Source organism: Uloborus diversus, chromosome 4, assembly GCF_026930045.1.
Source record: "Uloborus diversus isolate 005 chromosome 4, Udiv.v.3.1, whole genome shotgun sequence".
Taxonomy (NCBI): domain Eukaryota; kingdom Metazoa; phylum Arthropoda; class Arachnida; order Araneae; family Uloboridae; genus Uloborus; species Uloborus diversus.
In genome coordinates, this window is record NC_072734.1 from 27,371,257 (window position 1) to 27,397,711 (window position 26,455).

Sequence of the window (26,455 nt, forward strand, 5' to 3'; positions counted from 1 at the left end):
TAGCCCTCTTAAAGCGCTATATTGCAGCCAATCAGAGTAGTGTACGGTGCAAGAGTAGTAGCCATTTTTCATATGAAATTGAAGAGTGAACTGATGTGAAATCACAGCTTTGTTTTGTTTTGATATGAGTGTATGTGTACAATGTGAAAATTAATTGAATTTTTCATTATTCAAAAAAGAAAAACAAAAAACAATGAATGTGCCAAGCTATCCATCTCTTGTACCCAGATTGGTAGAACCGTATTGGTTTCCCGTAGACGAACCTTGCGATGATGAATTAGATTTAACTCAAATGGAAAGAGAACATCAAAATTGGGTATGTATTGCATCGCTTTTATTAATTAACAATTCACATTTGCATGCAATGTACCGATAGTCCCATCCAGAGACTGCAATTTCGTCTTTATTATGGACTCATCTGTCTGGAATAGGGAATATCAGAGCAGAAAGCCTCAGATGTCATCTTACTGAAGCCTGAGCTGATGAGTCTATAACAAAGACGAAACTGCAGTCTCTGGATGGGATAACCAGGATGTCGGTTTACTGCATACAACATGCATGTTGCATACCTTAGTCCTGGCTCAGAGGTGGTAACTTACTGCTGAGTTACATTTATTTTGTTTGACGGGCAGATTGCATTCAAAAGCGGAATACAGGCTCGGATCGGGTTACCTGCAGACCCCGCAGTGAGGGGGACTCACGTCCTTAAGGAGCTCAACGGCCGAAGAAATTATTTAAAAAACTAGCACTAAGACTTATTACGTTGCAAAAGAGGTGCCTATATCCTCAAAGTATAAGTTCCATTTCTATTTCTATGTGCCACAGCACTGCTGTTGCAGCTGTAAGTCTGAGTCAAGGAGAAGAGGATGACGCCATTTTAAGATTTCTGTTGGTCACATATGCTTTGTAGTACTTAATTAAAATGTCGATATTAATTGAAAATGTCGGTGTATATTGAAAATCCAGTCACTTGTGAAATCAGATCTGTGATTCATTTTCTAAATGCAAAGAAAGTTAAACTAATTGAAATTTATTGGAAAATCTATGAGGTTTATGGACCAAATGTGATGAGTGATTCAATGGTAAGAAGATAATATAGGTTATTCAATGAAGGACATGATAAGGTTAAGGAAAACGATGAAGAACGAAGCGGACGTCTATATTTGGTGAGTGATAATCTTGTTTGCACAACTGAAGTGAAGATTAAGGAAAACCGCAGGTTTTCTATTAGTGCTCTTGCTATGGAATTTCTGAAAATCTTTCTTTTGTGTGCAACACTTCAATAACAATGATGAGCTGAAACAACAAGTTACCAAATGGTTAGAAACACAGGCCCCATTTTTCTATGAAGAAAGCATACAAAAACTTGTGCCATGCTAAAACAAATGCCTGCAAAATTTTGGGAGTTATGTAGAAATATAGTTTAAGAGTTGTGAATTTTTCAGCAATAAATATCTTTTCTGTATTCGTATACGATATTCCTTTATTACCAAACACAACCTTCTTTGTGGATATACTTCGTACTGCTGGCCTCTGTGGGGAGGCCCTACAGATTTTGTTGCAGGGTGCCCAAAGTTTATAAATACAGGCCTGACAGTATATCAGCCTCATTGCATTGAATTACTCGACAAAGACGGGGTGCCCCCCCCCCTAAATGTGGCTAAGCCCCCCTCCCAAAGCATGAGCCTTCCAAAAAAAACCCTCCCTAAAAATATCAGTGCTACAGTCTGCGCCATGACCCCCCCCCCCCCCCCCAGGTGGGCACTTCTGACAACGAGACTAGTAAATAAACTTAAGAAACAAGCATGACGTTGGCAAAAACTACACCAACATATGAAATTATGACTAGAACCCCTACAACTAGAAACATGAAACCCTTCACTTAGTTGTATTCTTCTATAAATATAGAAGTATCGGGGGGGGGGGGGCAATCCAGGATTTTTTTCTCACTATCTTTTTTTTGTGAAAGTATTGCACCATCAATATTCTATTTGTGTGAAAGTTTTTTTTTAACCTTCAGCTCGGTTTTGATATCCAGACTGCAGATTCATCCTTGTTATGGACTCATCATTTTGAAACAGCCAATAATTGAGCTGACGGCAGATGTTATCTTATTGGAACTGAGATCACCTTCAAACTGATAACTTACACTAATTGAGCATATACTAGGGAGAGTGTGCAAGCAATGGTGCCATTCAGCTTTTGTAAGGAGGGTAAAAGCTTATGTAAAAAGCAATACGTTAGGCGTCCCTTAAGCCAGAACTAAAAGCAATTTTCTGACAGTTCAGTTATGGCATCCAGAGACTCATCAGGGAACTGTCTGTAAATTGCTTGTAGTTCTGGCTTTAGGGTGGTAACTAGGGTTTCCAATCCCCCACCGAATTCAGTCCCACGGGATTTCGGGATTGTAAAGTACTAATCCTGCGGGATTGACTTTATGCTTCAAAAAATAAAATTTTTATGCCAAAGAGAAAAAGTTGTGATTTTTAGGATGCGGTGCTTTTATTACTTGAATTAGTAGTCTTCTTAAATTCCATACAGTAATTGTAAATAGAGACGTACCGAGTAGCACTTTGGCTGAGTACCGACTACTCAACCTTTTACTACTCGGCCGAGTACCAAGTTACCGAGTAACTCGGCCTTTCACTACTCGGCCGAGTTTCCCAGTACCAATTATGTTGAAAGAAGGACCACCGACACACACCGATGAATTTTGAACTTATTGAAATAGTAGTATAGACCTCCTTGTCCATATAATAGTTTTTAAACTAAAAATTCCTGCTGAAATTGAACTACAAAATTTTGCAAAAATAATATTTTTTAAATTAAAAATGAATAAATAAAAGGTATGACTTATCAAGTTGGAATTAAAACAAATTATGCAAATTTATTCATTATAGGTCTAGTTCGCTAAACATAAATAATTTTTAAAAGCAAAAAAAACAAATGTGCAGGAACACTGCAGACATGTTTTTCTGTGTTACAAGGATCGTCTTTTCAGTGCATAACATGTGAACTAAAAAATAAAGGCATACGACAAAAAATTCGACTTTTGCCGGATGCCTTTAAATCAACGAGCTCACATTTTGTGCATTGAAAAAGAAATTCCTCGTAACGCCAAAACACGTGTCTGCAGTGATCCTGCACTGTGCTTCTAACGTTGTTTTATTTCCTTTTATTTTTAAAGCTAAGGTATTTTTATATATCTTAAGAATAATTTTAGTTTGTAGCAAAAATTCCATATTTGCACAATTTTTAACAAAAAAGTTTTATTAACTTCCGAGACATTCAAACCAAGATTTATTCCATTGAAGTATTTCAAACTTCATTATTCTCAAAATTTAAATTTGAATTGTAAAGGTTGCAGAAAATTATATATGCTTGAGCTTTTTTGTAAATTTTAATATATTCAATTTTTTGCAACTACTCGGTATTGGCCGAGTATCTGATCAAAATTTGGCCGAGTACCGAGTAGTTACCGAGTACTCGTTACGTCTCTAATTGTAAAGCACTAGAAAGTCAGATCCTAATTAGCAAGTATCGTTTGGTAAGCAAAAGTGTGCCTCTCGAATAGGATGGGAAAGGGTTTTTCCTCAAAAAATAATGCGCTAGACGTAAACGCGTGCTGTGACTCTACTGCAGTTGGTTTTGCTAAAATTAAATAATTGTGGACAGAAAAAGATCCGCATTAACTTCATCATCATCTGAAATAGTTTTTTCTTTTCTTATGCTGGGTTTTTGCTCGAGAACTGCAAATTTCAAACAAAAACGATGTCTGTTGGATATGTGTTTTGCTGTATCCAATTGAACTTGCATTGATAGCACTTTTGTTGCTTAATAAACGTGGTTCACAGCATCAGTGAGTTTGATTCATTACAGCAATTGATGAATACTGCTTGATTTCACCATTTCAACAAGTCACAGTCCAGGGGCGGCTCTAGCAGTTTTGCCGCCCCGGACAAATTTCCAAAGTGCCGCCCCTCTCCACGGTAAAAAAATCAAACATTACAATTTTTGCATTACAAATATAGTCCTTCTTTTTGGTAATTCCTCTTTTTTTTTAAATATAAAACATTCTTTCAAAAAAAAAAAAACGATAAGCCCCACCTCCACCCCCTAAAATGGTCATGCTTGAAAGCAGTTTCGCGTTGTCTTCACGTATTCATCAATTCATCAATCCTAAGTACGACCATGGCTTTCCTGCACTTGGGCTGTGCCACCAGAAAATATTTATAGGGGGGGGGGTACGCTTAAAAAATACCCGTATCTGCTAGAGGGGTCTGGGGGTTCTCCCTCGGAGAATTTTTTTGAAATTATAGTCTTAAGAACGCAGTTTTAGACGCTCTGTGGCGGTTTAGACGGTGGAAAGTTTCAGGGGGTCTTTTGAGGGGGGAATTTTAAGAAACTGAAGTCTTAAAAACACGATTATAGGCGAAATGTGTTGACTTCAGAGTAAGGGTTGGGTCTTCGATGATTTTTTTTTAAAAATAGATTTGAGATGACGTAAACTTTTCACCCCAATTTTTTGACACTGAAGTTCCAAAAGGCAGTTACCGACAAACTTTCATGATTACAGGAAAGGGCTCTTTGAATCTCCCCAAGAAACATTCCAAAAGAGAAGTAATAAAAAGCGATGTTTTTAAGCCATTTTCAAGGACTGGGGTGAGGGTTAAAAGGTCTCATCTTAATTTTTTGAAATTATAGTTTTTTCATTTTCAGATTGCATACGGGAGCATCGTCTCAATGTATTAAAAGAGGACTTCGCGCTAAGCACCTCAACAAAGCGTCGTTTTTAGACGATTTGTATGATATTAAAAGCAGGGTGAAACGAGATTTGAAGAGCACTTTAATGATTTTAACTGAGGGAGGAGGCTTCCGAAGCGTAGAATTTTAAGTATTTTCTTATTTTTTGATCGTCTAGTAAAAGTAAAAAGAAAAAAAAGGAGAGGGGGGGGGGGAAACAAATATGAAGTGTAGTGTGGGGTGTGATTAACTAAGAAATAATCTGTAACTATAGAAAAATTTAATTTTAAGTTTCTTTTGAAAATAAATTAAGCCTTTTTCACGACAATCGATATTTTTTCCAATTAAAATTACTTTGTTTCCCTAAGGAGCATTAATTTCTTCTCTTTAATAGCATGGAACATTTTTTTAAAAATGCTCAATCTAGGAAGGGGGTGGGGGAGAGAGAGGAGTCCTGTGCGCGATCCAATTCCGACAACATGCAGAAGTTCAAAAACTGGACCGTCAAATATGTATTCATTATTTAAAACGTGGTAAATAATATAAATAAATACCTTTGTGCTGAACAGTAAAGTAACATAAAGTAACAACGTCTAAAAAGCACAAATTCTGCGAATTTGTGCTTTTTAGACGTTGTTACTTTACGTTACTTTAGTGGTATATAATAATTACTTGCTACGCAATTGCAATATCCCACGGCGCCCCTCCCCACGGGAAAAAATAAAAAGGGATAAATTGACAGTAAATACATGCCAATAAACCTTTAATAGATCATGCCAATAAATAAACAGCACAATGAAATGAAATCAAATTTATTAAAGCTGTACATTAAACTAGACAAAAAAAAAAAGGGCACTTCAAAACAAACACCAAATTAACATGTCTTGTATTAAAGACCTCGAAACATAGCTGGATTATCAAATTATTGGAAGAAAAAAACAATTATAGTATTTAATTAATTTAACAATATTTCTTGAGAACAGACAGGATTTTGGAAGTGCTATGCATTACTGACAATTAAAGTGACAGCAAAGCAAAATACTAAAATGGACGAAAAAAATAGAATCGTTATTTTAAAAACATTAACTCATCTTTTTTTTTTTAAATAATCATAAAGTAGGAATGCAATTAAACAATTTTTGTATTGGTGCATATTTTCATGACAGCTTAATGAAAATTACTTTCTCGTGTTGTACAAAAGTTTTAGAAGTCAGATTACTGTTTACCGATGTTTCTCTTCTTGTAGTAACTTATAATAAAAGTTCAGTCTGCATCAAGTCTGTTAAATAACTAAAAATGAAAAAGAATACCAGGACAAAGGTTAGAATTCAATGTGTACCGCCCCCCCCCCCCTCCTCTAAATTATTACTACTGCGCACCTTAAATAAACACATTTAAAAGGCTTTTTTCTTACTTTTAATTCTGCAAACTTTGATTATTTTTTTTAAATCTATTTGTTCAGCTAACTCATGTTCAATAGCCAATGTAGCTAAACCATTTAACCTATCTTGAAGAGTTGTGGAGCGTAAGAAATTTTTTATTAATTTTAGTTTTGAGAAACTCCTGTCTCCACTTGCCACACTTATTGGCAAAGACAATAAAATTCTCAAACTAATAGCTAAACTTGGTGCGATATCAAGAGTTGAAACTAACGACAAAACTTCAATTGGGCTTTGCCTTTTTCGTAATAAGGCGGAAACTGACACTATTTCATCTGCTAAGTCCACTGCACTTATGTCTCGTGAATCTCCATCCGTCAACACTAATTCTAAATCTTTGCAGTGTTTAATTAACTCTTCTTTTGGGGTGTCCCTTAAGTCATACACATTGTATAAAAATTTAAAAAAGCTGCTGTGGGTACTCATTAATTCAAACCTACTTTCTAAGGCATTAATTGCCTGATCTATTGTAAAAAAGTAAAACTCTATTTTAAATTTTAATTTCGGATCTTCCACTGGATCATCTCGTGCTTCATACACAAAATGAGTACTTTTTCGTCTTACTCTATGACGAGGTTGTGTCAGCTCAAAATTAGCCGGGATGTCAATCTCTTCAGCCAATTCCGTTGCATCAGAGAGCATTTCCTCGAAAGATGCATCGGATCGCAGATCCTTAAAAAAATCTCCACAGTTTTTTATGAGTTCTATTGCGGATGGAAGGTCATAGTCTATGGTCTGCAATAACTTACTGATTGGATTTATGCCATTTAAAATTTTATACCATATAACTATTGAGCATAGAAATTTAAATTGCTTCAGAGCTTTTAACAATCCTGATGCCTCATCTCTGACAGAGTTGTCGATTTCTATGTTGTCATAGATGCTAAGGAAAGCATCGTAAATTCCCCCTAATTCATACCTTAAGGGTTTTATAGCCTCTACGCGGCTTTCCCATCGAGTTTTACTTAATGGTTTCAAGGTGAACCCTTTTATATGTTGTAGCAATATGCCCCATCGGAAAGTTGATGAGGAAAAAAAAGTATAATAAATCAAGAAAAAGAATAGAAAACGTTTAATTTCAAATATTTTATCCTCCATTTCGGTTAAATATACTTTAACGGGTAATCTGAATAGTTATTAAAAATTATCGATAAAGAAAATAATAGTCATAAAATACCATGTAAAAAAAAAGCATTCGAAATGAAAGCAACTTTTTTTCATGTGAAACTTTTTTCGAATACTTTGGTAACTATTTTAATTTTAAACACGTAACTGTAACGTTTATTTTCTAGGATGGCAAGAATTTAAAAAAATATCATTAGAAATTTCTTATCGAACGTCAAATGACCAATATTAGAGACCGAAAACAGCTAAGGGGGGAGGGGGGGGGCTACTAAATATTTTATGTTTTAATTTCGAATAAAAATTCTATGCATTTCTATCATAATAAAAAAATTAGTAAAAAATAATTGTCACATAACATGATTTTTGTTCAGAAATATGGCCTGTATTATAATTCCCCCTCCCCTATTTAGTCTTTTTTAGGGCGTTCTTTTTATTTTTCCCCTTACTTTAGTGGATTTATCCGGTTTTAATGCCACTTTGACTATTAAATTGCAAATGTAGAAGGGTCATTCTCCTGTTATACACGGGATATTTGCAGACATTTAAAGTGCAAAAAACAGTTAAAAAGGATGTTAATTCATATTTTTTTGCAATTGGATCATAAATCAAGATTCATTCTGAAATTTCAAATGCTATAGTGCTTCTATCCAATTCTCTTGCCTTTTGGTCAAATACATTAATTAGAAAAATTACAAATTTATTTAATTTGTGTCATGCACGGGACATGTATGAATGTTACTCTATCTCAGCTATAAGAATTCAAAAGTTAAAATAGTAGTTGTGTTTATAATGAAATAAAAACTAATACTGGCAATAATATATACCATTTTAAGTGAAAGTTCAATAAAAAGTATTTTACATAATAAATAAATAAATATATATATATATATATATATATAATATACTTTAAATTGTTATAATGTAACTAGTATTAGGATGATACGTTATTTAATACTAAAACATCATTGAAATATCTACCTAAATCTCCAAGCAGAAAAAAAAAAGGCTACGGTTCCTGCTATTGCAAAACTTCTTATTTGTTTGAATGTTCCCTGCTTCAAGTGTACGGTAAATTGTCGGGGACGCGTGGACTACAATCAACGGAAAGAAAAAATACCATGGAAGATACGGCGCCGCACAATAACTGTTATAAAAGAGAAGTAAAAGTGTGAAGTACCTAACCCTGGTAAAAATACAACCCCCGAGTCGGCGAAGCAATTGACAGGAAGAGAGGAAGAGAGCATGGAATAATCAGGGATGAATAATAGGGCAGTAAAGCACATAGCCTAGGGCCCAGCAGATTCCAGAATCAGGCGAGAGTTCTGGTAATCAGACCCTGACCCCTCACCCATTCAGTCTCGTTTCCCAACCAAAACAGGCAACTGTTGACCATTTGCTGTCGGCGACAGCAATTAAGGTACAATAAACGAAGAGGAAAGAAAACCTTCACGTATTTTTCAGACTCCCAAGCTATTGTGCTCGCAAAATACTCTCATACAAATTTGCTCCTAATGTAAAATGTATTTTAGACATTCGAACCAAAATGCCGCCCCTCAAATTTGCCGCCCCGGACAGGGGTCCGGTTTGTCCGGCGCTAGAGCCGCCCCTGCACAGTCTCAGTAAAAGTGTTTGGATAACTTAGCTCATTTTACCTCTCATTTTAAAAAGGAATTCAAAAACATGAGAAGCTTAACTTACTGCACTGTCATGAGAGTCATCCTGTGTTTCATACACAATTTTCTGTCACCCCTTTTAAAGTCATGCCAAATACATAAATAATGTCAGATTTTTCATTGCTTTCTTCTTCGGAGTGCACTTTTTGTAACTTTTAGGTTTTGAATGCATTGCTACAACATGGTATTCAGGCTACTCAGTGGGTTTTAGATTAGGTAATACACTTTCTCCATTTTTTTAATCATAATTTACTGAATTTTAGTGATGGTTTTTAAAAATGCTTATTATTTTTACGCATTTTCTCAATTGCTGAATGTATGACAATTGGAACCTCTGAGCAATTCATTCTCAAAAAAATATACTCTATTTTTATTATGTTCTGAAATGGTAAATCCATTGTTGGTCATATAAGACGCACAGTTTTACTTGCTCTTCTTGCAGATATATGAGGAAGAAGATTTAAACTTCAGATGATGCTTGTGAAAATAATCATTTTATGAGCGGCAAAAGCTGGAAAACACTTGAATGGGAAAAAAATTATGGGATTGAGAGCGAAATCCCGCGGGATCAATCCCGCTAAATATCCTGCGGGATTCGGGATTGGAAACCCAAGTGGTAACTTACTGCTAAATATGTAATTAGTCAGAGTGTAATTTAATTATCATTAGAAAGTAGTGATCTATTAATTCAGTTTCAAAATCATCTCTAGTGGACATGCATGTGTTACAAGTGATAACCATAAAAAAAAGTTTCTGACATCACTATCAAGTGTGTCCCAGTAAATATCATGTTGCATCTAATAAGTTAACTGCACAGTGAAATAATAAATAAAAATTTTTATTGCACAAATCACTAATTTTTGATGATGCATGTTTCAGCATTACAAGGAATGCCTTTTTGAATCTAAAAGAATTGAGCTTATGGATGAAAAGACATCCTACAAAAGGCTTTTCGCTTTTGTTGAATGTTTCTCTTTGCAATGCTGAAATACGTGTCTGCAGTAATCTGCAACAAGGCGTATCCAGAATTTTTTTTGGGGAGGTGCCCAGTTTCGCACATTGCCCAAGCACACACACATATATGTATTCATTTTTTTACACACACATATATATATATATATATATATATATATATATATATATATATATATATATATATATATTATTTTATTACACACATATATATATATATATATATGTGTGTGTGTGTGTGTGTAGACACACATACAACGCATAAAAATATTTGGCATAGAAGTAAAAGTTCTAAAATTGCTTACAGAGCCGAATTTAGACGACGGAGCACTGAGCTATTGCATTTCTTTATCATATCTTTTTACTGATACAGCTCTCATGTTTTTTGTCTTGTTTTTTAATGCTCCCGCTGCTTTAATTTTTAATTATTTATTTTTCTTTATTTTTTTTTTATAAATTCACCTTGTACTAGGAAAGGTAACAGGAGAGTGGTCCTTTAAGTGGAATGTAGAATATTCATTACCTCAGGGGGTTCGGGTGTTTCTCCCATGAGAAAATTTGAAAAATAGATATAAAAACCTGTATTGTGATCAGGGTTGCGGAGTCAGAAGGAAAATGGCCGACTACGACCCCGACTCCGACTCCTGGATTTTGAAACGCCCGACTCCGACTCCAACTCCGACTCCGGATGTTTTTGATTTTTTTAATTGTATTTTTTCAACTCCCTCTCTCCCTTCAGGGGAAGGGGGAAAACCTCTAAACAGAGATTGAAATATTGATTCCTTTTCATGAAAATTTCGCATTTTGTTTTTTATTGTAAACCCAAGACGCATACAACGTTAGAAATTCAATTTAAAAATCAAATTTTCCAACAGTTACGAGTTAAGAAGTGAGATGACTTAAAAATCCCTTTTAAAAAATTTGAAAAGGATTATCTGCAATTTGCCCCCTTTAATGTTTAACAAATAGATATTGATCAAATCGTGTGCATTCAATTTTTGAAAGCTGTAACTTGAGAGAAAAAAAGCTTTTTTTTTTTTCTAAATCCAAGTTCTTGAGAGGGGGTGGTTTTCCCTGGGTGACACCCATCAGGTAGATGACACCCAAAGTTAATTTCAGAGTTTATAAATACTTTAATTCTGAAAATTTTCGCGAATATATTTTAAATTATATTTCATCAATCAAATTTCAACGAAAATAGGGCACATATACATCAGGAGCTAATTTTACACAAAATGCGGCCGGTATACAAATTTGTACGAATAGCTTTTACTATACCTATATTTCTTCTTCGCTAAATTTTTAATTTAAATTTTATTGTCTGCTTTAGAATCAAACTTAATATTAAGATTTTAAGATTAGCTGCAATTATTGAGTGTTGCAATCAAGAAATCATTTACACTTATTTTGTTCCATACTTTTTAGTGAGAACCAAGCTTATAGAAATAGTCTTAATAAAGAAAAAAAACATTAGATTATTTTTCATCGGATCTTTTGGATTCGTGCTTTCGCGCTAGAACGTTTTTGAATTTGTCGATCACCCTTAAACGTTTCAACCTTAGCTACGGGCCTCGACTTATTAATTTGTTACATTTCTTTCGCTATTTTATAACTGAGATCGAACAAAACACTATATTTCTATTTTTATTTGAAAGTGATTACTTGAAAATGTTAGGCAACAAAACCGTTTGCTGACAGTCGCTATTAGTTAAGTTAAAAAGCAAGCAAACTAGAGGACGGCTACAGTAAGTTCGGTAAGCATTCAGGCTAGCTGATTGCCATAATGGCAGTTATTTTCTCATTAGTATCTTTTTATACATGTAATTGAACCAATTGGTAGTCAGTTTTTTAAAAAATGCAAGGAGAGTCAATGAAAAGGAAAGAAAAAAAGAAACCCGGAGTCGGAGTCGGCAAGTTTTCTAACAACTCCGACTCCGACTCCTTTACCCCAAAATCAGTCCGACTTCGACTCCGACTCCACAGCCCTGATTGTGATGCCTTAAATGGGAGTAATTGAGACTACAAAAATATGAAGAAAAATATGCAAACAAAGCCTTTTAAAGGTTATGCATTATTTTGAAAGTCAAGATGAAATAAAATAAAAATTGCTTGTTAGACAATTTGTTGACATTAATCAACAGGAAGGAAAAGCAAGGGAGGAGAAAAGGGAAGCACATGGTCACTTGCTCATATTGGCTTTTAGTGTAATTTGTTTTTGTTCATTTCTCAACATCCCCACCCCCTGCCCCATTTCGTCAAATGCCCTGTAGTAAAATTTGTAATGCTTTAAAAGAAATGGCTTAGAGATTCAGAAAATAAGTAACGAAAGAATAATATTCTGGCCATTCGGCCAATTCATACATTATCTTTTTGATGAGAGACAAAATTGAAGTACTTTTTCAGGAATTTCAAAAACTTAAATAATTTTCAAAGACTCGAGAACAGTTGAAATTTAATTAAGCTCTTTATTTGCACTTTCCAGAATTTGATTGTATAGTCTTACAAAATAATTATAACTTTGTAAGACACACTTGTTTTAAGTTAAAAGTAAATGAAACAAAATATTTCTCAAAACAAATAATTTTTTCTTCAATAAAAAGTAGTGTAGAAAATTAAAGTAAGTTTTAAATTTTTATCTCATGCTTAAGATATTAACAGCAGTACAAGTAAGATAAAAACAAGCAATAACAAAAGAAGTTTCAACATTATTGAATTCGGTATGATATAAATGGCAAGACATGTGTGAAACATAGAAGTCACAAAAATTTATCTTGAGAAATATGCTACAAAAACGCGAGAATCATAATTTTTGCATTTTTTACGCAGGATGTATCAAGGAGCTAAATTTGGCACATCTTGGTAAACAGATACTAGCCTAATCGGAAACTAGGAGTCCGTGGCTCGAAATTGGCGTAGTGTACGTTTTATATGAGTTTTGGGGAGAGGACGGCAAGTCTTCTAAACTGACAAAAGGCCACCTGCCTTGGTTCTGGACGGCCCTGAATTTAATTGGGAAAGAGAGCAGGAAGTCCTGCTTTTTCTGTATTTATTCAAATTTTCACTTGTTTTAATAGTTACAAAATTAAAAAAAAAAAAAAAAAACTTTGATATTTTCCTTTTTAGACATTAGTAAGTAAAAAAAATTTCTTCTGTTTTACGTTACAAAACATTTCAGGTTTTTGGGGGGGGGGGGGGCCTCTGGATACAGCCCTGATCTGCAATTTGTGCAATTAAATGTTATGTCCTTTCAAGTACAAAGGTGTTTATTGAACTCATCTGCATAGATTTATACTTTTCCATTGTAGGAAAATTGTTTTACTTGTTAAATCATGTGCCTAAATTTTATCATTTACCAACATAACTTTTATTTTTAGCTAACTTTTGTTGCAGAGAAAGATAAAGACATTGTTCCCATCGGTAAAACAGCATCGGAGGTATGTTGCTTTCAATATTAAAACTGATCAAATTATCTCTAGTCATAGGTCAATCCAGATACAAACTAAGTGTTTTGCAGCCCCTTCTTCATTAAATTTCCACCTTAAAACTGGTCCTTTCACAAAATTTCATTTGTAAAAACAGTTCTTTCTGACTTGTAAGCTGATTTAACTCTACTGAAAACAAGACATTAGCAATTTTTAAAAAATAAATATAGTACAGCTTGCAAGTCATTACCAGAGTTTATTACTAGAGATGTTTAGAGCTAAAGAGATTTATTTCATTTAGAACTGTGACAGTTAAAAATTATCTTTATGATGTGACATTATTTTTTCCCGCAAAATAATATAGGAACTAATACCCAAATAAAAACTTAAAATACAAAAAAAAAAGTTTTTTTTTTTTTTTTTTTTGACAAAAATTAAGAAAGTTTACATAAATAATTCTTTTTTACGTGAAATGCACACCTTAAAATAAAAACCTGGATCAAAACAAGATGATAATTGTTAAGATTCAGAAAGTTTCTAAGTGGCCAGTGGCCACTAGACCCAAAAAACTTCGTGGCCACCACTGGCGCCGAGTTTTGAAGTACAAAATGGGAGAGGAGTTTTTACTACTTTCATGAAAAATCAAATAAAAAGAACTTTACAGAATTACATTTTAAAAGCTATAAACATGCTTTTTTTTTTTCAAAATAAGTGGATAAAGAAATCAATGAAAAGTCGGCAGGAAACTGCATTTTAGATGAAATTTACCAAAAATACAATTTTGTTAATGAAATTTCACTTTTCCAGAAAATAACTAATTTTTTTTTTAAACATAATTTCAGACCATTTTTATGTTATTTTCAGTAGTTTGCACTGAGATAGGCATCCAATTCTGTTTTTGCAAACTTAGGCAATGAAATAGTCTTGTCTGCTTTCATCTTGCGAATGACTAAACATGGCGACTATGCAAAACATTTAACATACTAGCCAACTCTACTGTTTTTAACGAGAAACTCCCGTTTTTTGCTTCCATCTCCCTATTTCCCGGTTTTTACGATTTTCTCTCGTTTTTGCAGTTTTTTCAGTCCATCATAAAAAAGTTCCCTTTCTTCTCAATAGATGACGCTCTTTTCTAGTCTACCAATGTCAGGGAATAAGAATTTTGCTAATTAATAACTTATGTAGTAAAAATTGATTTTTTTCTTTCCACATTGCATGTTCAGAGAAGCATGTACTTTGCCGAAAATTGCAGCAGATTTCAATCCTTTTGCATCTTGAAAATATTTCAATTGTTTTGAAAGTTTGAAGTTATTTTAACATATGCTACCCCATACCTACTTATTTTATATTTTATTTTCATTATATTTTGATTTTTTTTTTTTTTTTGGATTTTAGTAATTAAATTTTTGTAGCTACAGTGCGACACAAAAGTTTAGACAATGAGCAAATTCACACACAGATTTAGAAATCTATTTATTCAGTTTTCCTAAGACTACTTTAGTGTACTATGCTGTGCATACTATATAATATTTATAGCAGTGAAAAGTTGACTTGTGCATTTTACAAGTTTTTACATTGTAACAAAAAATTAACATTGTCTCAAAATTTTCGACACAAACGAAATAAAAATTAAATAAAACAGTTTTAAAACCTGCGTGTGCATCCATTCTTCTTTATTAGTTCATAAATACGAGTTTCCATCGAAGAAACTAAATCTTGCATGGTTTGGGGCTCGATTTCGTACCATACTTCCTCAATAGATCTCTTAAGTTCCGATACAGAAGTTTATTGTCTACCATTGCTGTAAACTTTGCGACACATGATGCCCCAAAGATTCTCTATAGGGTTGAGGTCTGGGCTACACGCTGGCCAATTGAGAACTTTTATATTATTTGAATTTAACCAAGATTTTGTGTTTCCTGCAGCATGAATCGAAGCATTGTCTTGCTGAAATTCCCACTGAGGGCCCCCTATAAACTCAGCAAATGGTAGGAGATTATCCTCTAGTGTCTTAGTGTAATGTTGTGATGTTTGGCGACCACTGGTAAAGGTCAAAGACACTTGTCAATTGTAGCAAAACGCTGCCCAAACCATCACAGAGCCACCACCTTGTCGACGACTAAAAAAACATCTGAGTTCCTTCCGTAAGTCATGCCAGTACGATGTCCAGCCATCTGGACCATCCAGATTCCACTTTTTTTGTTGCTAAATATTACTGATATCCATTTCGATCCATATGACATATGATTTCGAACCCACAAAATTCGTTGTGATTTATGATGTGGCTTTAGAGCTGGTTTCTTTTTCATTTTGCAGTGAACCATTGTCCCTGTTTCCAAAATTCATCTACGAATCGTATCCTTCGATAACGAAAACCCCAAGGAGCTTTGAACTTTACGAACAGTAATTTGTTGGCTACTTGCTAGTCTTTGGATCTGATGATCATCCCGTTTTTTCGTCACACGCGGCCTCACAGATCTGTGTTTTGCTTTATAATTGCAATGACTTGATAAAACTCGAAATTTCAGGAACAAGCTTACCTTCAGCTTTCAACTGCCAAATCTTAGTTACTTCATCTGCTTTTATCTGCTCAGCTCGCGGCATCTCGACTACCAAGTGTTATCGTTGGCAGATCTTAAGTACAAGAGGCCTGTGATGTGATCTCTTTTAAATTTGCATATACGAAAAAAAATTCACATAAACTCGTAACTTTTGCAACAAGCAAATTTATCTTTTTATCCAAAACAGTATTGTTAAAGCATATCAAACAATTGTATTTTGGTTATAGTATTTCAAAAGAATTTTTGAATATGTTTGCAGACTTTTGTATTTCTACTATCGCAATTCTAAATTCTATAGCTGAAGAACGTCATTGTCTAAACTTTTGCATCGCAGTGTACCGTTTTGGTAGAGACTGGGAAATGTACAAAGCTTTAATCAAATTCACTCTTTATTATTTGGTTTTTCCTTTGCAGTATGTTTTTCTTGCTGCTACCAATTAGCTTACATCTGCGAAAAATCCCCATTTCACTTTAAAATTAGTATTCATGTTATTTAAAAGCATAATTTAATAATTCTGTTCTGCAGATATGTGGCTGGGGAATCACCTATATATCCCTAGTGGAATCTCCTGTTTTTTTTCTTCGAAGGTTGTCTAGTATTATTTAAGATATGAAAGTAATTTTAATTATTAAAAACCCTCAAAAACCAATTTTATATGAAAGACTCGAGTTTTTAGCACATTAGCATATTACATGTCATGATGCAAAATTTAATAACTTCAGAATCCTTATAATATGTATTGTAATATGAACTCGGTAGAAAAATGTTATTTAAATTCACTTTTGGTATATACATTGGTGTGCAAAAATTAAGGACTAGACAGTTTTTTCAATATAACTTCGTACAAAAGCTTTCCAAATCAACACATTTAATATCGTAAGATCCCCAATACGTAAGGACATGTGTAATGTAAGCAACACTTACTAAAAGAGAAATCAGAGGGATAAAAAGAAGCTTTATTGAAAAAGTAGCATGGAGCGCAATGCGACTGAAGGCCGAAACATCCCTGTGATGGGTGTCCAGCAAGAAACATCCGGTCTTTAGTAGGGGACATGATCTCCCTCGACTGCTAGGCAGGTTTCACAGCGTCTGCCCTTGCTGAGAATGAGAGTGTCAATGAGTTGTTGAGGCATTGCTGTCCATTCGTCTTGCAGCGCCAATCGAAGATCCCGAATCGTTACTGGTGGTAAGGTACGAGCTGCGAAGCGTCTGCCTAGAAAATCCCATACATGCTCGATGGGATTGAGATCCGGAGATCGTGCCGGCCAATCCATACCTTCAATATCCTCACTCTCTAAGAGCTGTTCGGCAGCTACTGTGCGATGACATGGTGCATTGTCGTCCATGAAAAGGAACTGCGGACCCACAGCGCCTCTAAAAAGACGCACATATGGAAGAAGAATCTCGTTACAATAACGGGTCCCGCTGACTGAACCTGCGTCAAAGATGTGAAGGTCTGTACGACTACCAAGCATGATGCCTCCCCAAACGAGAACACCAGGACCTCCATACCTGTCCCTTTCAATGATGTTCGAGGGATGATTGCGGCTTTCCCACTCTCTCCAGATGAGTATGCAATGAGAATCGCTACTCAGACTGAATCTGCTCTCATCTGTAAAGAGTACCCGTCCCCATTCATTGTCTCTCCAATTCCGGTGTTCCCGGCACCACAGAGAACGCCTTCTCCGATGAGCAGGCGTTATAGGTACACACCGTACAAGGCGTCGTGCAAACAGACCACCACCGTGCAGTCTTCTGGCCACGGTAAAACGCGATATCGGTCGTCCAGTCGCCTGTGTCGTGTGTCTAGCGATTTCTCCCGCTGTCGGCCGCCTGTTTCTTCTGGTCTGTAAGACAATATACCGGTCATCTACGGGTGTGGTTCCCCGTGGACAACCACTACTGAACCCCCGGATAGCTGTTCCTGTAGTTTGAGATTGTCTCCAAAGTCGTGAAACGATGCTGTGAGCAATTCCGAACTCTACAGCCGCACTTGTCACACTGCAGCCTTCCTCCAACTTTCCAATGATTCGACCTCGGGTAATAGCATCCAGATGTCGTCTAACAGATTGATTATTCGCCATTTCTCGTTGAGGCAGCAACTCGGTGTGATTTTAACTGCTATACGGCATGCAATCTCTTTGCCAGAAATACTGATCTTATACCAACAACATGCTTTATACTAGTCAGACACTCCCACATTACGTCTGCCTGCATATCTGCGCATGTGCTACCGTACATCACCTTACTTAATCTCCTGCTTGGTCTTTCTGTCCGCTCTGCCTCTTCGTTCAACTGATATGCTAATTTTTTGACTTCGTCCTTAATTTTGGCACACCAGTATAGTTACATGGAATTAGCCTAGAATAAAACTTGTTGTGATAACTGACTGCTACTAGACAATGATAGGAAATGGTGGTATATGCATAACATTTTACCATTAAACAACAATATGGCACCATCAATTTGTTGCCCGTCCTTTGGATACAAGTTTATGGAATTTCTAATCCTTTCAGCTCTCAGTTGAAAAAATTGGCATAAAAGACACATTTGGGGGGGGGGGGGCATCTTCCTTTCTTACTCACAAAGGATTCTCTTATGTCCATAATTGAAATCACTAGATATCCTCCCCTTGAAAGCATTAGTGGAATTACATCTTTCAGGGTCTCACAATGCATTTTTGGGCGCCCTTTTGTCTATCACCGAATTATGTAAAACATTTTACTATGTGCATTTTTGAATCCCCATCAGAGCCCCTATTGTGCAGACAGAGGACTGTGGGCTTGCAACTGCGACATTCACCACATGGTAAAACCCGCCACTGTTTGGAAGAAAGCTTCCAAGACTTATTTAATGTTATTCAGAGGTAACACCAAGACAGCTTTGAAAAGGTGTGATTTGGTACCAGGGCCGGATTTGGAAGTGTGGAGGCACCGGGGCAACAAATGAGTGGAGGCCCCTAATCAGGGTTCAAAAAGATCATCATACATTCGAAAATATCCGATACTTTGATATATATCCGAATATTTTGATCAGGGCCGTCCAAAAAGAACGGCGCCCGGGGCGAAAGTTTACTGGCGCCCCCCCCCCATACACACAGAAAAATCAAGTTAGTTATAACATCAGTGCATAATACTTATTTTTTTACATATTACTGAAAAGAACAATCAAAGGGCTATGCATAATACAAATTAAAACAAAAGCAATGAATCTGTTTCGAATATTTAAGAAAACATTAATGCCTCAAAAACTTTTCGAAAAAAGGAAAAGGTTGAAAATCCAAATATTTATCTAGTAAAATGTTATCTCACTAGATAAAAACAAACAATCGAAACTGATATGGTTATTCATATTGATCAAACTAAGAACACGAATAAAAAAGTTGCTGATTATAAATAGAAAATATTTTTATCGAAGTAAATTACATCAAAATTAAATTTCCATCTAGACTCATCCAATGATTCTTTTCAATAGTTTTTTAATTTTACTTGTACCAACTTAATACCAGCTTTCATATATGTTATAAACAAAGCTGTTATTATTTTGCATCAAATACTTGTAAGTTTTTGGGAGAAGTTCACAAATACTCAACAACATCGAAAATCGCTCAGAATAGTGTTTTTGGAGCTCTAATTTCGAAAAATCACAGGCCCTAATATTACAAAATATGGCCTTACAAATTGCATTTTAAGACTTGAGTTTGAGAAAATATTCGTGCAAGAGTCCCCATGCCGCCTTTCTTTAATATCACAAGCAATGGATTTTTTAAACGACACTTACAAAAAAAATAAGTTGAACAGCCCCTGAATGTAAAACATTGCTTAAATTTTTTGAACCATAATTTTGAACAATTTTCCTGGTAAATGCTCCAGATCCTCCTACCTATAAAATCTTCAAAGTTTGTTTAAAGTTGCGTTTTTGAAACTTCAATTTCGAAAACTTGCAGGGGGAGAAGGAATTGATTTCAATCTATTTAAAAAAAAAAAATCGATCGGAAAGAGTCTCCGAGCCCTCACCGTAACGTCAATAAACATGGCCTATAATCGCGTTTTTAAGGCTAAAATTGCGTTTTTAAAACTAAATACTCGAAATTTGACCTTTTTTCTATCCGACCATTTTTTTCTTTTTAATGTGTTCCCTTAAAACTTTTTTATGGTTACGTCACTGCACGCAGGGGCAGAATTCAAGCAAATTTAGTAGAGAAGTACCTTTTGTTTGATTCTAAACAGTTATATTCCCAAAAATTGTATCTGCTTCAATGATACAAAGGAAACGAATGATTTGGAGACTTAGAGAGCGAGAGGAATAATTTCATGCTCTAGGAAAAAATAGAGAATCATTGCAATGATTTCCTATTTTGTGTGTCTATGACTGTATCTATGATACACGAAATGAGGGGGCGGCGCAAGGCGCCCCTAATTTTATACAATCGGGGCATTTTATACGAGAGAGGCAGGGCAAAGCGCCTCTCGTGAAAATGTCGTTTTCGTGTGAATGTCGTCAAGTTCTGTCAAAACGAGGGGCGCCCTGCGGCGCCCCCTCATTTCGTGGTGCCCGGGGATATTGCCCCCCCCCCCACCGTTGTTGGGACGGCCCTGATTTTGATATATACATATATATCCAATATTTTCGACCCGTGAAAGTTGGATATTTTGTAAAAATTTTATTGTGGGGGGGCCCCTTTTTTGTGGAGGCCCCGGAGCAGTAGCCCCGTCTGCCCTCCCCTAAATCTAGCCCTGTTTGATACCCATCAAGTTGCAGCAACTGTTTTTGACTCTGGCATTGAGCCATAACGGCAATCATTTTTTGTGCTCCTTCCTTTCGTCTTGTTATTTTATTTATTTATTTTTTTTAATGTTTGGCTCTGTATTGAAATATATTTAGAATGCTTTTTAAAACAAAATTTTCAAAACCAGAAATTGTCTCCAAAACCTCTTTCAAGTTAGACCCAGCACACTATGACAATGTAAGTAAGAAGCGCTATATGGATCAATAATATTCATTCCCTCCCTGGATGAAATTCAAACTCTACTCTATAGCTTATCGTTGAACTAGAAACTTTGTGTTTTACAATCTCCATTCTACTGCCTTTTAACATTTCAAAAGTAGTCTTCATTAAAAGCAGAACAGCAATCAAGTTGAATTTAAAGATAAGTGATGAAATTTTAAGCTGAAAGCAGAATGGAGAGTAAGCATAACCTGTTGCTTTTTATGTGAGCAAAAGTCCTTCTATAATTGAAGCCAACACTGGCACGCAGAGGGTCCCCCTTTTGGCAGACTGTACTTTCTTAATTTGCCGAATGATAAAATATAAGCACGCACACGCATACCAACTTACGTCTAAAGAACAGAGACATTAGAAATCATTTAGAAAACAAATATTTTTAACTGCAAAATTGCAATAATATGTCCAAGCATAGGCGAATTTAGGACTGAGTTCCTGGGGGGGGGGGGCAGGATTTTTTTTTTTTTTTTGAGCAACATTTTTATTGCCCCCTATTCCCATGTTTTTGTCTGTTTCCTGTGATGCATAAGTCCATGCTTTACTTTTTTGTGTATCGTTTTCATTAATGTGTGTTTTCATGCTGTCCTTTTTGAATTGACTGTAAGAGAGGGAGCTGGTATTAAGAGAGTGACGCAGGGCTCCCTTTTAAGTGGGAAATAGAATATCTCCAATTTTAGGGGGCCAGAGGTTTCTCCCCCAGAAAAAACTTTGTAAAATGGATATAATATTTTTCCATTTTGAAGCCTTATAACTGGATAGACATAGAAATTGATAACTAGACTATACAGTTGTACAGTATTGTTCAAACTTTGTAAGAAACAACCATTTTAAGTTTGAAAGAAAAAATAAACTATAGATATATAGCCCACTTTGCTTAGGATTTTCAAAGACTTATCTAATTATTTTCAAGGACTCTAGAATAAATAAAATTATTTAACGCACTTCATTTGTACTTTCCAGTCTCTGATATTTTAGTACTTGATTGTAAATTTTTACAGTCGTGTTCTAACTTTGTAAGAAATAGCTATTTTAAATTTAAAAGAAAAAAGAAACCATAGATTTCTCATGACAACAACTTTTCTTCAATTGCAAGTGGGCAGAAAACGAAAAGAAATAGAAGCAGTGTGTATTTTTTTTCCGTGCTAAACAGATAGACAATATGCAGAAGAAGTCAGATAAAAGCAATCAATACAAAAGAATTTCCAAAATACTGAATTCGGGATTGAATAAGTAGCAAGATATGAAACATGTGAGTCGCAAAAATTTATTTTAAATAATATGTTACAAACGTGAAAACCATGATTTTTACATTTTTAATACAGGATGTGGCAAGGAGCTGAATTTGACATATTTTGGCATTCCTCTCTCTCTACCATTTGTTAGAAATTTTAAAATTTAATGGTTTGTAACCTCACGTTTCCAAATATCCAAGGTTTTCCAGCACTTATAAATGAAATTAGTGTTTTAAGCAATTCCCATTTTTTAGGGAACGAATCATGAATTTTTTTTTTTTGAGAGTTAGGGACCCACTTATTCAAAGCAGGGGTCCTAAGCAATAACTTGTTTATCTTATAGGCAAATTCGGCCCAGTTTGTAATTCACTGTTACCTGCAGATTTTTGCTTGATTTTTTTGTAATTTTTATGAAAATTCGTCAGTTTTTACGGTTAAAGGGTTTTTACGATTTTACCAATCTTTGTTAAGTTTTTATAGCTTTTATAAAATTTCAGCAAATTTTTCCAAAACTTCTGATTACTCAATTATTTAGATTTCAATAATGACAAGGACTGACTCACTTAGACTTAGATGATTATGACTTACTTTACTTTTTAAACAGTATTTATAAAGTAAGTAAAATTGTACTCTCCCTCTAAGTAAAAAGATTCATTTAATCAGAACACTCGAATAACTAAAATTTATTCAGTTTGCGATAGTATTTATTTTCTCTCTCTCTTAAAAAAAGAGAGAGGGGAGGGGGAGAAACTATGTTTTTTAGAATTTCTCAAAAGGCCAATTAATCTACTAAAACATAAATATTATGCACAAATATACTTTAAATGTGGATACAAATCATAACGAGTAGATCGTTCTGTTAGCGCGAATGGGGGGGGGCAGTCTCTTCCCCTTTGCTTTAGGTTCTATTTTGTCAAAATTATCGTCAATTATTATAAGTGTTGCAGCTTAATGTATAGCTCGTTTAGCCTACATTTTAATTCATATACTTGCCCAAATGGTTTTCAGTTTAAAATAGTGAATTTAGACACATTTTCAGCACCCCAGTGACAGCTGTACTATTTGTATTTAATGTTCGTTCCCCCCCCCCCCCTTTTCTTCTCTCCTATCAGAAAAGGACATTCGCTTTTCTCTTCATTTTCATTGAACTATTCAAAAAAAGAAAAAGTCATGATTTTTTTGTTTTAAGATTTTGGAAGATGTGTTGTTAACTATATCAAGTCCTCCCAAAACTGGGGGCATTGCCCCTATACCACCCTATAAATCCACCTATGCCCTTCTAAACTATTCAAAAAAGAAAAAATACTAATAATTTTTTTTTTAATTTTTGGAAGATGTGTTGTTACTATGTAAAGTCCTCCCAAAACTGGGGGGGGGTTGCATTGCCCCCTCTGCCCCTTCCCCCCCATAAATCCACCCATGTGTCCAAGTTTGCAGCATCATGAGGATTTTTGCCGAGTAAGGAAATATTTTTTGCGAGGTCACAGGGGGTACTTGTTTAATCTGAAGTGCCATTTTAAAACATTTTTATAATTTTTTTGCATAGGCAATTTCTTTCTTTTTGTTTTTTTAATATAAAATGATAACATTCTCTCTCTCTCTCTCCATTGCTATCTCTCTTTACTTTAGCCTTTTGAAGAAGATGAAGAAGACGAAGAGGATGATGACAACGATGATGATGAAAGTGAAAGCAATGAAGAAGACGATGAAGAATTAGATGCAGAAATGAACTACGACCAAGACACTGAAGTAAATTGAAGTATAAACTTTTTCTTTCACTTTATTTAAAATTTTGTTGTTAAGAAGCTTCTGTTACAACACATATAGGTATAGTATAGTCTGCAATGATACTCACTTTTTTAATAAACATATTATTAATTAAAACTTATGGTTGATAAGAAACGAGTTTAAAACATTTTACCTCCATTTATTGTTTTAATAAATTAATTTATTGGACAAATATTACTTTATACCTCAATTTTTTACTGCAAAAAAAAGGTGGAAGGGAGGTGAGAAGAACTTGTTTGAAAAATAAGATGCCTTGAAAAATTTATCTTTTTTTTTTTTTTAAACAATCAATACTGGATTTAATTTCATTTTTATGCATTAATCTGGCATTGTTAAATATACTACAGTGAAATTCCGTTGCAACGAACTTCAAGGGGCCTAAGATTTTGTTCGTTGTTATGGGAATTTCGTTTTAATGGTATTCAAGCAATGTAATAGAAATAAAATCGTTACTGAAAATTTACTTCGTTGAAGCGGATATTTCGTTGATTTGGTATTCGTTGTTATGGGATTTCACTTTATGTCCCTAAAAAATCGACGTACTAAAAAGAAGGAGTTCTCAGAATGAAATGGAATTTTACATACGTGAGGGCAACCTCAATATACCAACGTCAAAATAGTCTAAACCAGCAAAATGTGTTCACAAACTGATTAATGTACTATTTTCGTAATCCAATTGTAGTGTGCAAGTTTTTTCACATTTTAAATTAAAAAAAGGTAAGTAAGGTAAAATATTTTAACCTCCAACTAGCAAGTGAAGCGATCAGATGGAAATTACGTAAGTAATGCTGGCGAGCCTTAGCCAGCAGATGGCAGAAACCTTGTAACACCACATGAAGAAATTTTTATGATTTTCCATGAAATTAAGAAAGAAAATTTCGTTATAATACCGTAGGAATAGATAAAAATGGGATGCATTAAAATGCTTTCTTTTTAATTTCACTTATGAGTGGAAACTGCGTCGATGCTTAGCTAAATAAATAGTATGTATCACGCGAGCCAAAATGTACCTAAAAACCTCATGAATGATAATTTACCATTTTATTCTAATACAGTCTAACCTTGTTAATTCGAACACGCTTAAAAGGAATTACTACAAAAACAAACTGCATTTGCGATCCCCACCCTTTTGATTGTTGTTGTTGGGATAAGGGACTGTAAACAAATGATGTCACCCTTTGAGGGGGAAGAGGTTGATTGGCCATTGATTTTAATGGTCCTTTTGAGTTCGTTTTAACGAGGTTCGACTGTAGAAACATTTCAGCCACTTTTTATGACATGTATTTTTGATAAATTATTTGTATAATATTATGCTGTATATATTTTTTTATTTTTTAGATGTTTCACATTGAATGATGTTAAAAAATGTACTTATTGCAAGCTTGTCTGTCATCAAATGTATTTGCCATTATTTCAAATTAAGTTATTGTTTTCATCCTGCATAGTTTTTCTTTTAATGTAAATAAATAAAAATTTTCATAAAAGTTACTTGAATTGTATTACTTTTAAAATTATATATCTCTCTGAGATACCTTAACAGGGTTCGTGCGCTCCGGGAAAACCTGGAATTGTCAGGGAAAATGACATAGTTAAAAATGTCAGGGAAAAGTCTGGGAATTTTCCAATTTTGCCCCAAAAAATATTTTTTCCCCTGAGAATTACAGTCGGATCCCGACTTACGCGAGGGATGCGTTCCAAAACCCCTCGCGTAAGTCGAAATTTCGCGTTGTGGAACGTCCGTATGTTTAGAAATTTTTTATAAGCATACCCAATTATTTCAGACATGTGTTAACACCCCTTAAAATGTTTAAAACCATTTCTTAACTATATATTACCGTATCTTTCAAAAAAAATGATTTTTTACTACATTTTAGAAAAAGCATTACAATTTAATAAAAATTACTGCTATGAAGAACAAAATCAATGATCAATGAATTAAAACAGTACGGTATTTACATTAAGTACATTACTGCATTATAATAGCACTGAACAATAGATATCGTAAACTTAACTATATTTTTTTAAATGATAGTTTATGTAGTGTGGGAACACCCCTTTTTCTGGTTTCTTTAAACCACAATGAAAGATCAGCTTCTAGTTTCATGTTAGTATTTTACTCAGACACTACTCTGCGAGCTTCAGTATTAAAACTTAGGTCTGAGTAGGACTGGATGATATCAGAATTTTAATACCGCGATATATCGCTCTCCAAATATCGATATTTTCGATATATCGATACATTCTTGGGGGGGAGGGGTGCAAAGGATCGAAAAACAACAAAAAACATTTCCAAATATAATATTATTTCTCTAATTCAAAACTTTCCTGGAGGGGGGGGAGAGCGTGCTCAATGGTATAGCTCAATGCATCTCACAAAGAACCCATGCCCGTGAATGTAGAACTCAATTCCATCTTCGTTAATGCAAACAACTTTTACAAACAACACTGTCATCGCATTAACGTTAATGCGTACAACTTTCACGAAAAACACTAT

The 26,455-nt window shown here is 34.7% G+C and overlaps 1 protein-coding gene across 1 annotated transcript; it reads left to right on the top strand.

Moving 5' to 3' along the window:
- The first annotated feature begins 87 nt into the window (after positions 1-87).
- On the top strand, positions 88-25,449 carry LOC129220551 (anaphase-promoting complex subunit 15B-like). Its single transcript, XM_054854981.1, has 4 exons — positions 88-316; positions 13,327-13,386; positions 23,803-23,922; positions 25,300-25,449. The coding sequence occupies exons 1-4, from the start codon at positions 194-196 to the stop codon at positions 25,315-25,317; spliced, it is 321 nt and encodes a 106-aa protein (XP_054710956.1). The 5' UTR covers positions 88-193; the 3' UTR covers positions 25,318-25,449.
- Positions 25,450-26,455: the final 1,006 nt, after the last annotated feature.

Bases quoted from the DNA above. Each gene is read 5' to 3' on its own strand.
- LOC129220551 (XM_054854981.1), top strand. From the start codon at position 194: ATGAATGTGCCAAGCTATCCATCTCTTGTACCCAGATTGGTAGAACCG. The intron at 317-13,326 runs GTATGTATTGCA...TTTTATTTTTAG, and splicing joins AAAGAGAACATCAAAATTGG to CTAACTTTTGTTGCAGAGAA. The intron at 13,387-23,802 runs GTATGTTGCTTT...TCTTTACTTTAG, and splicing joins TCGGTAAAACAGCATCGGAG to CCTTTTGAAGAAGATGAAGA.